The following is a 17,834-nucleotide window of genomic DNA, read 5'->3' as shown; positions in this document are numbered from 1 at the left end:
CTGAGGTCATCAGTTCCCTAGAACTTAGAATTATTTAAACCTAATTAACCTAAGAACATCACACACATCCATGCCCGAGGCAGGATTCGAACCTGCGACCATAGCGGTCGCGCGGTTCCGAACTGTAGCGCCTAGAACCTCTCGACCACTTTTTCCGGCTTACATCTCTGTCACTTCCGTATTAATATAATAGCCCTGGAAATTTACAGCACATTTTAAAACTCCCCTTTCCTTCATAAAAACAGGAGCACTTAGTTTTCGTTATATTTTTTTCATATTCTGTAAGACTCAAATCTTGTGACTCAGGATATCTGAACTGGAATCTGCCAGAGTTTCAAACAAACATCAAGTCCTTCCCCAGTGAACAGTTCCTCAATTCAACCAAAATAAAACTTAATGGTTTTTGCTTTTTAGCTGGAAACTTCACTATGAGCCGATCCCCTGGTTTAGGATGATAAAAATTGTCACCATTATTATCTTACTGTTCACCCTATTCATCTGATGAACCTTTAATGGAAAACTGCCTATCTTCATCACAATCAATGAAATCCTTGGACACTGACTGTTTCCTTTCCATGTTAGTTTTCATGACTTCTCTTTTCCTTTATTTCTCAGTTGACATGGGATGAAACATTTATTCATTTGGCTGAGATGTTCCACCATCAGTATTGGCACTGGCAAAACTTTTTCCTGGTTCAGTTTCTTTTTCTGGTACCTGGTTATTTTTCGTATCTCATGTCCTGGAACACTTTCATGACTACTTCTCCCACCGGTGCCAGTGTGGGCTGAAAGTCTGGAGATTCTGCCATACAACATGGTGATGACAATATCGTATTAAGGATTTTTTGGGGAGTGAATAGAGAAATGCCACAGGTCCAGAATCCATGCTTTAAGTAGGCAGCTGCATTAGGATTAGTGGTCTCCATCAACTCACTAAGAAGAGTAGGGAAAGTGCTCTTCAGAATTGAAGTCAGTCTTCTGTCTGCTTCCTGGTGCCATTTTGTCAATACTGATAGCCATGCGATTGTAAGCTTGTGAAATGCCATGTCTAGAGGTTGTAGCAAGTGTGTAGCATTCATAGTGAGACAGATGAATTTAATTATGTGCTCCTTACATATTTTCAGCACACGTAATGAAAAATGGGAAGGCACACTGTCACACAGTACTAGTTTCACACCAAACGTATTACAATAGTGTGTAGCCAATCTTTGAATATGGCTTCATCAAACCATCCAGACTTTGACCTGTTATATCTGGTTCCTGCAGGTGCTCCTTGTGTCCAAGTATGCCACATATGTTTACATTTATAAACATCACATGCAGCAGGAGTTCACCATTGGTTGTACCAACAAATATTCTGTTTACTAATTTAGAAGAGTTCATTATATTCCCCAGAGACTTGGTTCCTCATTTGTAAATTCGGACTTTTCCATCATCTAGACTGGATTCATTGTACTGTTGGATGTTAGAATTGCTGATGCCCTCTAGACTCTTTTGAAGGTTTGCGAAGTAGTTGTTAACCATGTCAATATCAACCTGAAACATGGATAATAAAATAATAATAATTTTGAACAAAGAAAATAAAAAATCATTCATGAAACAGGAAACAAGATAATATCAATTATGTCACTGTGTAAAACTAAGGTACATTTACTCTCCTGGTAGTGATGTTTCGTGAAGTTTTCATTGCCAGCATGACATTTCAATGAATGAAACTGTCCACCCACTCTTCTCCAGGCAAATTGTTCTCAAACACTTTTGCATTTCTTCGGCTTTTGCCAAGATAGTGTTTTACTGAAAACCAAAAGTCAAATTTCAGAAATGAAAATCTGTGCTCTAAAACAACCATTGCGTGTTCTGCAATGATGTTCTTCCTCTACATTAAATTCAGTTTCTGTTCCTTGTTCATTATGTGATCACACAAGGTAATTCATGGCATTTCATGTTTGTTTGCAGCATTTCTAATTGATAATGCATTTGACTTCATAACTTCAACTGCTTTTCATAATGTGGATATTTGGAAGACATGTTTGACATGTACCAAATTTCAGAAAAGACTGACAACAAAAGTATAGAATTTGCAGCAAGACAACAAAGGTTTTTGTGACAGGATGAAATCTTGCCATAATCAGTCAGCTTTTCTGCTTTGTCAGATGCCTGGGTGAATCTGTCGTGGGATACTATATTCAGTTTGTGACAAGTCTCAGTAAAATGGAAAAAAAATATTTTTGTTGTTTTGCTAACTTGAAAAATCATGATTATATAAATACAATTATTCTGTATTTCAGCACAGTTTAAGAAGGCTAAATAGACAAAATTTAGACACAGAACTTTGTTTTTACTATCTATCCCATTGGCAACAATGGCTTAAAAACATCAAGGGCACACTGTATGTTCCACGCCAGTTTGTGAGGTCAAAGGAGAGATCTTATCAGTCAACTAGAAGCCAGGAGTAGCTAACGGTATTGGCATAAATACACAAATATATAAAGGGTACACACTGGTTGAATATAGATCCCCCAGGTCAGTTCTAGATATTTCTATGGTACTCTGAAATGCAGATTACAACGTAATGAAAAAAGATAGTCGCTACTCATGGTATAGCGGAAATGCTGAGTCGCAGAAAGGCACAACAAAAAGACTGTTAGAAAGTTAGCTTTTAGCCAACAAGGCCTTTGTCAAAAGTAGACAACATACAGACACGTACACACTCTCACACAGACTCAGCTGGCTCCAGCTGCTAGAGACTGTGGTTATTTGTGTGTGAGTTGCATTTGCGTGAGTGTATGCGTGTATGTATGTTGTCTACTATTGTCAAAGGCCTTGTTGGCCAAAAGCTAACTTTCTGACAGTCTTTTTGTCATGCCTTTCTGTGACTCAGCATCTATGCTATATTGTGAGCTGCAATTATCCCTTTCAATATATTGCTACATCCAATCCTGGATTTTCCAGTGTTTTAAGGGATATGTTATGTGTAATTGGCAACACTGATGCAACATGTCCATCGACTTTTACCAGTGCTCACAGTTTAGATGTTTCTGTGAACAAATTTTCATGCATATTGTTTGATAGGAGTGTGATTCGCATATTTTGTTGAACTGAAACAAAAGTCTGGTGTAATAAAAAATAAAAGAAACTGATTTTTCCACTCCACTAACATGATTTTTATCAGTGTTTGGAGTTGTCTTCCAAGGCAGAATGCTCAGTGTAAGTTATCTGCCTTCTTCTGTGGGAAAATACATAACTGGCTTAACATTAGCCTTCATGAGTGATTCGTGGGCTTACTTCTTAGACATTCCTCCACTTTATTTGATTTGTTCAATCAGAGATTTTCCAGATACATTTTCCCCTTCCTCCACATACACACTGTACATGCTATTCTCTGAAGTGTGTATATGGAAATTATCATTACAATAGAGCCTTTGATCTCTAAATCTTCTTGGCCTAATCAGCCTATGCTGTGCCTGACACCTGTCTACACACCTCATCCATGCTCCACTTCACCTCTTGCACAAACATGCTCCTCTCTGTAGTCTCACACTTCAAACTCACATATGCCACATTCCCATCTTCTGAAGTTTCTGCCCCTCCCATCATTCCATTAACTCCCATTCCCTCCAACTTTCCGCCCTTCTCCTTGCCTCCTTTCTTTCATCATCTACACCACCCAATACAACCATCACCCCAGTTGAGCTACATGTCTGTGTAATATAGTCATCGGGTACAATGTGGCCATGCAGGTGTGTGTGTACGTGTATTCTGTAGTTCTCTGGAGAAAGATTTCATCTAAAAGCTTAGCAACTGTTCCAGAATTGTTACCATGCATATCAGCCAGTCTAGCCAGCAGTTATACAATGAGTTGTCAACTGTTGCTATGTTTATTTTGCTGGTCTGTCTCTTTAAGAATTTAATTTAGAAATGAAATGAAATGAATTTCTTTTCTAAGTGACAGTTATTGCTCTTATCAGTGTGGAATTCTAACTTTGCCATCCCCGTTTGTGTACTCCATCATGGGATTTGTTGTTGACAATATAGACTCATTCAGAAGAAACTGCGACATTCGATCAGTGAACAGCGGACAGAAAAACGGTTTGTACTGACATAACACTTTGCTAAGATGTGAATTCTTCAGTAGGTTTCATTGTCAATAGGCTTCCAGCAAAACTGAAAAAAATTGAGTTATAAATCCCAAGTCCTCAAATCCAGGTTGAAAGGCTTCCTAGTGGCACATGCCTTCTATTCTGTACTAGAGTTCTTTTTAGTAGCTGAGAACTTTTCACTGTAATGTGTAATTTATTCATATACTTTGTGAATACTTTTTACTGTGTTTTATTCATTCTTTAGTTCCTTTTGTTTATAATAGTTTTAATCAGCATTCTGTAAAGTATGTAATGACTCAACCCATGACATAAAAAAATTGTCAGATAATGCCACAAAGTGCCTGCAGAATTTTGCAGTATTTATTTATTTATTTTTATTTATTTATCCATCCGTAGACAATCAGGATTGTATGGATGCTGTCAACATGAGTATATACAATAGGTACACAAATTTATAATTGTCACAATCGGAATTCATGAATATTATAACAAGATGCATTTTTAAACCACTTAATGACACAGTTGCTAATTTTTACATATTTCTATGCATTCACATCATCTCAAGTAATCATTGACAGTATAAAAGCACTTTTCCGAGAGATATTTTTTTAGCGATTTCCTCAGGTTATCTATTTTGCTTATGTCTTTGATCCCTTGTGGAAGTTTATTGTATAATTTAATTCCATTATATAACATGCTATTTTGAGTTTTTGATTTGTTTTTCCTATAGAGGTGTAAGTGTTGTCTGTGTCTGGTGTCATGTGCATGTATGGAACTGTTTATCGGGAACTGGTCAATGTGTCTTTTTATGTATATTACTGTCTGCAAAATGTATTCACACGGAACTGTCAATATACCCAAAGATTTAAATAACTCTGTGCAATGGGATCTACCGCTACTTTTTGTTATGATTCGTACGGCCTGTTTTTGCAACTTAAATATTGTTTGTCTGTTCTGCTCTGTTGATCCCCAGAAGGTTATGCCATAACTAATTATAGAGTGGACATACGCAAAATATGCAGTTCTAGTACACCGGCTACTACACACTGAATTTATAATCCTAAGTGCATAGCATGCTGAAGCTATTCGCTTTCCAAGTACCGCAGTGTGCTTGGTCCAATTTAGTTGAGAGTCGACATGCATGCCTAAAAATTTTGTTGATGGTACACATTCTATGTGCTCGTCATTAACTTTTAGCTTGCTACTGTTCGGTTTTCTGTTTAAGTGGAAGCTAATACTGCTGGTTTTTTTTACATTTAGGGTTAAATTATTAGTCTCTATCCATTGGCATACATGCTTAAGTGTTTCCTCAGCTTTTTCATTGAGTGCACTTGGCGACTCAGCTTTGATTAGGATGTTACTGTCATCAGCAAACAGTACTGATTCACCATGTTTGACACTCTGTGGAAAATCGTTTATATATAATAAAAAGAGGATTGGGCCCAGCACACTTCCTTGGGGGACTACTATGTTGATGTATTCTGGGTTTGAAAGGTGTGAAAAGGTGTGATTGGAGTTGGTTTGAGTGATCTCCACCTGTTGGACCCTGTTTTGCAGGTATGAATGAAACCACATGTTTGTTACTCCTCTTACTCCTAGTGCATTTAGTTTGTTTAGCAAAATTGTGTGGTCTACCGTGTCAAATGCTTTGGTCAAATCAAGGAAGATCCCTGTTATGTGGTCTCCTTTGTCTAGTGCTTCGAGGATAACATTTGAGAAGTGAGCTACAGCTGAATTTGTGCTTTTGCCAGCCCGGAAACCAAATTGCTCTTTACTCAGAAGATTGAACTTTGTTAAGTACCCCATGAGCCTGTTTTTCATTATGGTCTCTATGACTTTTGAAAAGGATGACAGTAATGAGATTGGTCTGTAGTTTTCTATGATTTCTGGGTCACCTTTCTTATATATAGGTAGGATTTTTGCATGCTTTAGTATTTCTGGGAAGCAACCCATGGAGAAGGATTCATTGATGATGTGCACTAATGGGTCTTTGATGTTGTCTATGCAGTCCTTCAGTAAGCACACAGGTATTTCATCTATGCCTGCTGAATTTTTACATTTTAGGTTACTCACAACATTGGATACTTCTTCTGCTGTGGTTGGTCGTAGCATCATTGTGTGTGCTATTTTGTTCAGAGTTTGTGATTGCTTTGTTTTGTTGAACTTCTGTTGCAGTCTGGTAGCTATGTTACTGAAATATTGATTGGCAAAGTTTGCTAGTTTTTTGGGACCATTTATTTTGGTATCATTGTGCTGAAACTGTATGTTTACTGGCTTTAGTTTTTTCCTATTAATTTCTTGTTTGGTGATTTTCCATGCTGCTTTGATTTTATTACTGGCTTTTTCTATAAATTTGTCATTTTGGTACCTTTTAGCCACTAACAATATTTTTCTATAGATCCTTCTGTATCTATGATAATAGTTATGAAATGCTGAATCATGACGGTAGTTTTTCATTGAGCTGAGGTGCTTGAGCGTTTCGGCAGATTTCCTTATCCCATTGGTTACCCAGCTGTTGTTGTTGCATGATTTAGTGATTCTTAGAACTTTAGGGAACACTTCTTCAAACCTGAATTTAAATACTGACAGAAACTTTGAAAACTTCCCATTTATAGTAGGTTCTCTGTACACTTCCTCCCATGTTTCACTGTTAAGTAGTGCAGCAAATAGAGCTCTTTTTGACTTAGAGAAAACCCTACTGTACTTGTGTATTTTAGTGTTATTATCTAATTCTATACCCAATTTTAATAACTGACTGGAATGGTCTGCGATGCCAAGGTCATCTATGACAACGTCACATCTATCTTTCTCTATGTCTGTTAGCATATGGTCAATACTTGAAGCTGAATGTCTGGTTATCCTAGTGGCAGTGTTAATTAATGGTGATACACCATAGGCATACATAATGTTCAGAAAATTATTGTACAACATATCTGGGTTCATCATGTTAATGTTTAGATCTCCACAAATGATAATTTTGCCTTTGGGGCTGGAGACCATATCTAATGCTTGGGTTAACTTTGTAGTGAATGTGTCCATGTCACCACTGGGAGCACGATAAATACATAGTACTGTTAGTCTTTGGAATACATCTAGGTTTTTTATATCTAAAGCAGATATTTCTGTGTTTATCTTCACTTAATGCCATGACGTCATTCCTAATTTTATACATAATCCCCTCTTTCACGTATATGCATGATCCACCACATTTCATAGTGTTTCTACTGTAATGACAGGCTAGAATGTATGAATGTAGTGCTACATTTGATAATTCTGAACCGTTACACCAATGTTCTGTTAAGCAAACAAGTGAGCTGTCAATAGACTGCAGTTCCACTTCTAATTGTTGCACTTTGTTTCTTATGCATTGCATATTTTGGTGGAAGACTGAGAAGCACTGAGCACTGCTTACCTTGTAGTCTTTACGTTTCTCTTGCCTTGGTCTAAAAAATCCTTTTGGTAATGGTGTGTTATGGTTATCCTACTGATTGATGGCCTGGCCACTGTTTCTTCCGTTGGATCCTCACATTTTCTCGCTGTTTTTGTTGAAGATGATTCTGGCGCTGCCTCTTCTTGTTCAAGTGATGATCCTGGCTGCACTGATGCTGTGGCTGCGACTGACTTACTAGTTATGCAGCTGTTAAGGTGTTTTCGTATTTCCTTGATAGAAACTGGCTGTATTGCAATTGTATTTCTTACAGCGTGGTCGTCTTTTTGTATTAGTTTTGTCAGCATTTTGCTAATGCACAACTTCCCAGCGCTGTTATAGTGTTGACCATGTTTCATGAACAGTTCTCTTGAATTGGGAAGTTCAAAGAATGTTACGTTTTGATAATACTTGCATATTTTACGAAATTGTCTATTTATTTTTGTAAGCTCCAAATTTACGATTGAGTTGTCCTGCAGGTCGTTTCTATGAGGCATGCTTGTGACTACGATATACGGCACTTTGAGGTTCAGTAGTGTTGTTTTTAGACATTGTGTGGCAAATTTACCCTCGTTTCGGTATACATCGTTAAGTAGGAAGTGTTCCATATTTAATATTGTTGTGTTCTGCCAAACACTATGGAAAATTCTGTGAGTAAATAAATAAATAAATAAACACTGAAAACTATGCCTGTTACCAAGTGCTTAAACAGTGGCTGTGAAAACAGTCATTGTATGATCACTTTTGCTGTATTCAACATTCTTCTTGAATGTGAGAGATTGTCTTATATGCTTGTCATTCACATTATAATAATTACACTGAAATAAGACATTTTAGATTCAAAATGTAAGCATGCAACACACATTTTGTGAATTAGGTGTGATTTCAGTATAATGGCTTTTCTTTTCAACCTAAAGAGATGGCCGGTTTGCAAAATGCTGTACCCACAGTCAACTATGTCGTGTTCAAAATTTTGTCCTGTCATTTCTTATTAAGATTATTTATGTATTCCTTCCATAAACAATATGAAAGCTGGATTTCCCCTCCAACCTAAAATCGATTCCATCTCCCATATTGCAAAAATTAAGCGGATTGTAGACAATGCGACATTTACTTCAAGCTACACAGCAATCTATTCTGAAGAAAAATATATAGAGAGTCACTGTGAACCTCACACTTAGCCTTGTGGGACATGTATAAATTATTGCATGAGTGGTCGTAGAATGGAGTATTCAAACTTCTGGATACTTTGAGACAATCAACAGTTCCCACACAGAAACAAAAGTTACATGTAATACCATGTACATTTGAAACATACAGCACTGTTCCTGTCATGTGATATCAAGAGACCTTTCTTCAATATATTATTTTAGTGATTATGGTCTTTGGTTAATGGAAAGTTTATTCCTTGTAGTTAGGTGTATATCTCACTTTTTAGCTAACATATATTTGATAATTCTCTATTCTTTCCTTTTCCTCTTATAATATTGTGGCCTCCCATGACTCGAAGATTTTCATTGTGTTTCAAACATCATATTATTTCCTGGTCTCACAGATGCTGTCTGTTTCATTGTCAGTTTGTGTCTTGGTCATAATATTAAACTACACAATGATGATTGATTTTTTTCTTTGAATTCTTGGAAGAATGTATCTGTCATTGCATATATTGTTGTACCTATTTCCATATTCACATTGAGGCTAATACACTTTACACAATTAGCTGAAGCTTCTTTGTTCTTTCATTATAGCTGCTTCCCTGGGAATAAAAAAGTGTGTTACATGACAACTGACTCTGTAGAAAGGTTGTTCATATCTTCTAGCTCAGGCTGCACTTTATAAATCTGGTTTCTGATTAACACAAACCTTTGTAATGTGGCTATTGCTTCTATCATTTGGTATTATCTATCATAGTATTGCTGCTTCACTTTTGACTTTTTGCAGTTGTTTTGTTCCAATACCATGCCATTGTATTATTCTTGGTTTCAGGACAAAAAATCATGGAAAAGGAAGAAATTACAAAAGGAAATATTCGTTTTTATACTTACCAGTCATACATTTCTGCAGCAGGAGGCTATTTCATTACACTCATAGTTTCATTGTGTTTTTTATTAAATGTGGGCAGCACAGCATTTAGCACATGGTGGCTTGCTTTGTGGATCAAGGAAGGAAGTGGGGTAAGTTATATTTTATTTAGATATTGTGAAAAGTACTGTAAATATTAGGAAAATTTCATGACTTTCCATTCTTGCCGTGGCACTTTTTCCCTCTTTCTTGAATCAACATATCCAGCTGTCTACACTTTTTTTCAGCTCTCTTCTTCATTTCTAAAGGAAATAACTTCTGAATACTGTCTACCTTTTCATTTGGTGTATTGGCCTCTAATAATTGAAAATTTTGGTATCTGCAACTACCTCATGAGTGTTAATTTTAAGTCACCTGCGCCCACCCCACTCCCCTCTTTCCTGTGCCACCCTCCATAAGTACCTCTCTCTATTTATTTATTTCTCTTGCAATGTAGTTTCTGTAAACTACATAATTGCACTTGACACTATAAACATTTATTTGTATTATTTGATTGGATTTGATCATCATTTGAGCCTTATATCCATGACATTTATCTAATAATTTAGAATTCCTGTACATCAGTGCATGACATCAGTGGGTCTTTATTCATAACAGACAATGGTAATGCCCTAGTCCACTGGGACAATAAAGAGCCATTCATTATTACTTAATCATGTCCACAGAGTTTCATTCAAAATTATTAGCTTCTGAATGCAGTTCTTCAAAATTTCTTGAACTGGTTGCAGCCTCTTAGTGTCATACCTCTCATGGTCATATGTGAACAAAAGTATAAGTACTTGCTTGCATATTGTAAGGCTCTTATCTACTGTTTTACATTGTAACTGCTCACTACTTATCCTCACATACTGCTGTTCAATAGGCTTGGCTCCCATAAACTTGGTCATTGCATGCTGAAACATAAGGATGTACTTATTTCCTTGGTTTGTGTGCTTTAATGAAAGCACTACATCAGCATCACACATTTTGAAAATGTGTTCATGCGTCTTTATCATCTCTAAAATATATTCTTCTATATCCTTCTTTATATGATTTAATGCTCAGTACTTTCTTATTCACTGATAGATTCTTTCTATGCCATGTTGTCCTCCAGTGGGAGATGCGTGAAACTGTTTTAATTTTGCAGCTTTTTCATGTTGATTTATTTCTTCTACCATGCTCATGTAAGATGTCTTACATTTCCAGATATAGTCTTCTATATCTTTGACACTACTTTCCCAATTTTTGATATAATCTGTTACTGTTTTTGGCCCAGATGTCTCATTTTTCTGAGTCGTCGGTGATCCCGCCTGTCGCCTGCTTGCTTGTGTCAACAGCCCTGCTGCCTGTGCCTGCCTGTAAGTCTCTGACCCATGCTACAGCTTTCTCTTCTGCCTTGTCCAGACGTAGGCTACTGTTGCCTTCTGATCATGCACCAACCGCCCTGACCTTCCTTACTCACAGATGTGCATCAGCGAATTCATTTTGTTTGTAAGTAGAGGTTATATGTGATGTAGCAACTGTAGGCAATGGCCGCAAATATTAATTGACCTGTTGTGAAATATTTTTAGAAATAAAATATTACTAGTCCTTATTGTACTAGAGATGTGTGTTGTTCAAGGTATCACTTTCACCCTTTTGGTAACACCAGATCTCAGAATTTTCATTTTTATCATTTCCAGAACGTGACAATAAATTTGGGAAATGTAACAGTCATCAGTCACAACTTAAATGATAATCCAAAGTACCACATGTATCAGCTTGTTTATGCAGTAACAATTGCAGTTATTTTGGGAACTAGCTTGCTGAGAGGGTTCATGTTTACAAAAGTAAGTACCACTGAGATTTCTAATGTAAGTACATGTTTACTTACAATACTTGTTGTTTACTGTTGTGCTCAAACTATTGCTAATATTTTAGGTGTCTTTGAGAGCATCAACAATACTGCACAACAAGTTGTTCAAGAAAGTGGTGGAGAGCCCACTGTATTTCTTTGAAACAACGCCTCTGGGAAGAATGCAAACTCTTTTCTCAAGAGACATAGATGAAGGTGAAAACTATAATGTTTCTTAAATAATACAAAGTTAACAGACTATTGATAAATTGTTGAATGCAGAAACACATAAACATGACCTAATTATGCAATAAATTGCAGAGAACCATCCAAGTTGCAATACTAATTTTCTTTATTACTTCATGATTAGTTTTGAGCCTAAGCGCATTATCAAACCATCCATTAAGCTATGCAGTAATATCTATAGTGACAGCCACATTTGTAGCCATTCCAGCTAAACACATTTTGCAAATTAGTAAAGTCTGAACCGCCTAGTGAATGGAGTTCAAACCTGCACTAATTTACAAGATGTGTTTAACTGGAATGAATAGGTATGTGGTTGTCCTAATGGATGTTATTTCATACCATAGTGGATGATTTGATAATAAGCTTAGGCTTGAAACTAGTCATGAAATAATTAAGAAAATTAATATTTGCAACTTGAATGAATCTCTTCAGTTTATTGCATAATGTGGTAAACCATAGTGCTGCTGACATCATGCCTTCCAGACTCCTGGAAATTAATTAACAGAAACATAACTGAGAAGAAATAGTCAGTAGTTTTAGATGTGAGTAAAGACAGTGAATCAGAGCATATGTATTCAATCCCATGACTCAAGGAAAATAAAATGGTAAGTTCACATAAGAGACGATGAAATTGTTAGTGTAAGCCATCAGGAGATCCAGTATCCTATACAGCCATACACTGAAAAAAACTGTAGGAGGGTGTTGCTAGTGGGACTAAGGGCTACAGAATAACTTGAGAAAGGCATAAAATGGAATGAATCACTCATGGAAAGGAAGATGCAGGAATTTGTCTGTTTTGTTTTTAAATTGAAGATCATGTGCAAAGAAGCACTGGACCAGTAGCAATTCAAAGGGGTAACAGACTGAATAAAAGATTAAAGTACTGGCAACCTGCTTTGTAAAGGTAGTGTGTGTGTCCTTTGCTGCCTCTGATTCAGAGTCAGTACTTTAATCCCTGGGAGTTTTACTCTTGACTAACAATGTTTTCAGTGTTGTCACTCCTAACAGGATGATCATTGTTTTTACCAAAGCAGTACGCTTGAAATCTACAGAATTTGTTAATATTTTTCTTTCCATCCCTTTATCACTACTTTTGACAGAAGATTCATATTTCTGGTTGCCCCCTTCTCTTTGAGCCTCATTTTTCGCTGGATCATATTCACTCATCTTCCCTCATTACATTTAAAAATATTCAATAGTTCTGAGTAACTTACTATGGAACTAACCTTAGATGATACTCACCCAATTATATTGTCCTGTACATATCTGGCCATTGTTATAATTAACAGTTTTGTTGAATGTCTGTCACTAACAAGTTTATCTAGACACTTTGCCCACAAAAGGCATCATTCAAAATATTTTTAGCTTTTTTCAGACTTTATATACAGATTCAACTAATTCTTTTCTTGCTATGTCTGTGTTATCATAAATTTCTCTCCTCAGATTTTAATTTTATTTAAATTTCATTGGATTTTTTATATAGTCCCTCTTTTATTAGTTTTATGTTTCTTTGTAATTGTTTTTTTTTTTTTTTTTTTTTTTTTTTTTCCTTTGAGATTCATAGGTATCAGTTCAAATTAGGAGCTTGTCCACATTATTTGTTCAGTTATATTTGATCTACACTTTCAGTTAGATAAGACAAAGGTTTATTGTTGTTTTTTAAAACCTTAGCATTATCTGTGTAGTTCATAAAACATTCATAAAATTTCTACGTCCATTTTGACTGGTAATTTAAATACCTGTTTACTGATGAGTTAAACATACTCTAATTATTAAGTACTCATATAGTTGTAAAACAAAGCATAGGGCTATGGACAGGAAAGTGCTGAATAAAATGCATTTGACTGTCAAGAGAGTAATATGTGAACCCTGTGTAACTTGTGTAAATAATCTTACTGGAAGATTTCTCACAGAACTGAAAGGAATGTAAAGGCTCTCACAGACACGAAACTAGTAATACAGACACTCCTGGATGGCACCGGCAGCAAAATTGAGGGTGGGAAAGCAAAAGCAAAAGTGCTGAACTTTGTTTTCAAATGTCCCTTTACAAAGGAAGATATGCAAATAATGCCACAGTTTAATTCTCACACTGCAGTAAGAATGAGTGATGTAGACATTTATGTTATCAGTGTTTGAAAGCAACTGAAATCACTAAAATTAAACAAATCTTCAGAGCCTGATAGAATTCCTGTCAGATGCTGTACTGAATTTTTAGTCGAGATATCTGCCGCTTTACCCACAGTGTACCCTACATCCATTGACATCCAGTATTGAAAGACATCACAGGCAACACCAGTCTACAAGTATGATAACAGAATAATGTACAAAACTAGGATCCAACTCCTTGATATTCGTCTGTTGTAGAATCATAGAACATATTCTCAGCTCAAATGTAATGAATTGTCTTGAACGGAATGATCTCCTCTGAGCCCAACAACTAGGATTTAATTATCCTGTGAAAAGCAACTCATGCTCTTCTCATATGACATCTTGAAAGTCATGGATCAAGATAATCAGATGGATTCAGTATGTTTTGAAAGCATTTGGCTTCATACCACACCACATTTATTTATAAAAGTACATTGATTTCAGGCATAATACAAAATAAGTGACTGGACCAATGATTTTTTGGTAGGGAGACCACAGCATGTTCTCCTAGCTTAAGTGTATGATATATGTTTTTATAACCTGGCAGACAGTATTAAAACTAACCTCATATGATGCAGTTAACTACAATGATGTATTCTCTGGAAAACAAAACAAAAAATTCTACACAAGTATCCCATCAGATTTTCATAATATTGCAAATGTTATAAATAGCAACAAGAGAAATTACATTTAAAAAATGTGGAAATGCTCAAAATTTTGGAGCCAGTGGTTCCTTCTTCTGGCAGAAGGGATCAAAGGAAAGCAATAGAGATAAAGGAGAAAGATTGGTGATGTTTAGTAAGTGGGAAGAGTTATGAAAAATCTGTCCAGAAACATAGGTCAGGGGAAATTTATTGGACAATATGAGAAGAATAGACTGATTGCTTCTACATGCACCAGACAAGAATTGAAAACCAGATAACTTAAAAGGTAGAAGATAGGGTAATAAGCAAGATTACTCAAAAAACATGATGTAAGGGTCATAAGAGTGAAAAACGAAGTGCCTTACACGTGGTAGCCAGATGAGGAGAGGAGAGGGAGGAATAGAATAAAAATATCTATCTGAGAAGGTCTTGGAAGGCCCAACAGTACTGACTGACCTACATGTCATCCTCACCTCTACGGCGTCATTGGATGCGGGTATGGAGGGCCATGGGGTCAACACACTTCTCTCCCAGAAGTTCTCAATTTCTATGATCTGGATCTGTCACATCTCAATCAGGTAGCTTCTCAGTTGGCCTCACAAGGACCAAGTGCACCCCACTTGCCAACAGCACATGGCAGGCCTGGGCAGTTACCCATCCAATTGTTAGCTGTGCCTGGTGGTGCATAAATTAAGTGATCCAATGGAAACCAGTGCTCCATTCGTGGCAAGGCCATTGGCAGGAAAAAAATGAGCAGGTCAGAAAACAAATGATAAAATAATAAACAATAAAAGGGCATGAAGAACAGGAATATTTACTGAAAAGAAAGCCTGAGGCCATAGAAATTAATGTAACTTTAGGCCAGGTGGGCAGCAAGATCAAAGCACATTGTGATGTGACTCCCCTGTGATTTATTGATAGCCTTTGGTAGCTCTTCATTGAATACACATCTTCTGGTTGCCAGCAGTAGTCAATTTATGACAATTTTTGAAATGATTTACACAACACACCATCAGTTAAAATGATATATCTTCATATTCCTTGACGCTCATAGTCACTCAATGATCAGATTGGTTACAATGTCTCATATTGAATAATAATCACAGGTAATCTCATCTACTCAGTTATGAACTATTTTGACAATGGCAATATTTTATAGTGTCCATTCAGAAGCAAATACTGGCTTTATCGACATACATATAAGACAGTAACCACACAATGTTGATAAAGTGAATCACTCCCACAGACTCAAAAAACTTTACAGAGACGTTCACACTGTTTTATAGATATTATCATACTGGTGACAAACTGCTGGCTCTTGATATAGGTATTCACACTTTGATTACTGGATGCTGGTTCCTTGACTAATGTACCTATTCTAGATATTTATGTAAGTGCATAGAAATAATTATTAAACTTTGTTGTTACATTTTAGTTTTAATAAAAGCAATGTGGAAATTAGTTACAATCACATTATAAAGGAACAAGTAGTAATTTGATTTATCTAGATGTTGAGTTACTGCAGGTTTAACAAAGTTAGCTGGACTATTTATTTAACACCACATACACTTCTGCTGGGATTTACCTATCTTCACGCAATATCCGTATCTTCATTCAATATTCTTAGGTTTGTAATTTTCTAAGTTTTCTTAATTTTTAATTAAACATTATTCTGTTAACCAAACATGTTTAACAGTTCAAAAATATTAGGGAATGACTCAGTCTTAAAGGCCAAAATAGCTAAAGTATCTTACAGCAAGTTATACAGCAAGTTATAATTACCAGTATTTTTTTAAATAGTATGTTTTTGGAAAACTTGAAATGCTTGCAAGAAAGTAACTAAAGGGCTTCTGACTGATGTACATTATTTTATAAACCATTACCTTTTGCTCAATGGAAATCTCAATTCCTCATGTTTTGTAGGAATCTACTGCAGGTAATAAGTCATCAAATAAATTGTTTTAGGGAAACTAACTATTCCTTTTGCAGTTAAGTATCATGAGAGTAGTTTGTGAACTATAATATTTTATGAATAAGACACGGAATAATAAATTAATGATATAGCATATGTATTATATATATACAGAAAATAATGGTAGCACACGGAGCTAACACCACCCTTCCCCTTTGCTGCTTTAACATTACTGGTAGGTTTGAACAAAACGTGTTACGGAGATGCTTCAGGAACTCAAATAGGAATCTGTGGAGTGAAAGCAGTTTTCTTTCCAGGAAACACTACTAAGAAAATTTAGAGAACCAGCTTTTTAAGCTGACTGCTGAACAATTCTGCTCCTGCCAACATTCATTGCGCAAAAGTACCATGAAGATAAGCTATGAGAAATTAGGACTCATATGGAGGCGTACAGGCAGTCATTTTTCCCCTCACTGCATTTGTGAGTGGAACAGAAGGAAATATGACAAGTAGTGGTACATGGTACCCTCCGCCATGCAGCTTGTGGTGGCTTGCAGAGTATCTACGTAGGTATAGACATAAAACCAATCCCACCTGCAAATAAAGTTCTGAGAAACTGGTGTAAGGATTGGGAGTCTAGATGATATGTGTGGTGAAACAGATAGTGAGATCTCTACTGTCATATTGAGGCAGTGAGATCTCTACTGTCATGTTGAGAGTGTACTCTACCACAGAATATTGCATGTTGCCAATATACACCCTCTGACTATGCCCGTTCATCATTTCTGATAACTTAATAGTAGTCATACCAATGTTTACATACCGAACAATGTTTACATAACAGCTGGTATATGACATATGTAGCTTCACAGGTGATTCTCCCCTTGATAGCATATGTTTTGCCAGTTACAGGGGTGTTGCATGTGGTGGTAGGAGTGTGCATTGGTTAGCTCTTACAGAGGGGACAGTCACAGGGGCAGGGGTTACAGGGTAGGGAAATAGGTGCACAAGTAGCATTGGATCTGACCAGAATTTTGCAGAGATCATGGGTGACTCAAAAAGCTTGTGGATTTCCACATTTTTATGTGTTTTCACCTACCACCACTTGGTGAATACATATTTTGTCTGTCCATATTGTACTGAACGCTACAATTTGTGTGAAAATGAAATGGTGTGTCACATAGGTCCAGTTACAGATGAAGCAAGTGACAGACTTCAGTTCATTGTCATGATACTTGGAAGATGCAGTCTGTATAATGCTTAAAAATATGAGCAGTCCATCTTAGAATATTGTTCATGTGCTTGTGGGTTGGGGGAGGGGGGGGGGGGGCATACCACATGAAACTAACAGACAGTATTGAGTCTACACAAAGGAGAACAGCGTGAAAATTCACAGGTTTATTTGACTCATGGGAAAGCATCATAGAAATTCCACAAAAAAACTGATTGTGAGGCTTGAGTG

General features: G+C 36.4%; 1 protein-coding gene across 9 annotated transcripts in view; it reads left to right on the top strand.

Annotated features, from left to right (window-relative positions):
- LOC126267010 (ATP-binding cassette sub-family C member 5-like) overlaps nt 1-17,834 on the top strand; it is a 531,190-nt gene that overhangs the window by 410,408 nt on the left and 102,948 nt on the right. For all 9 annotated transcript variants that reach the window (XM_049971782.1, XM_049971823.1, XM_049971815.1 and 6 more), the window contains 3 exons: nt 9,514-9,701; nt 11,271-11,417; nt 11,509-11,638. In XM_049971782.1, coding sequence (XP_049827739.1) covers nt 9,514-9,701; nt 11,271-11,417; nt 11,509-11,638 — 465 coding nt within the window. The remainder of the gene's footprint in view (nt 1-9,513; nt 9,702-11,270; nt 11,418-11,508; nt 11,639-17,834) is intronic.

The sequence above is a fragment of the Schistocerca gregaria genome, chromosome 1 (genome assembly GCF_023897955.1).
Source record: "Schistocerca gregaria isolate iqSchGreg1 chromosome 1, iqSchGreg1.2, whole genome shotgun sequence".
NCBI lineage: Eukaryota > Metazoa > Arthropoda > Insecta > Orthoptera > Acrididae > Schistocerca > Schistocerca gregaria.
Note: the sequence above shows the minus strand (reverse complement) of the source record. Positions and strands in the feature narration are given on the sequence as shown.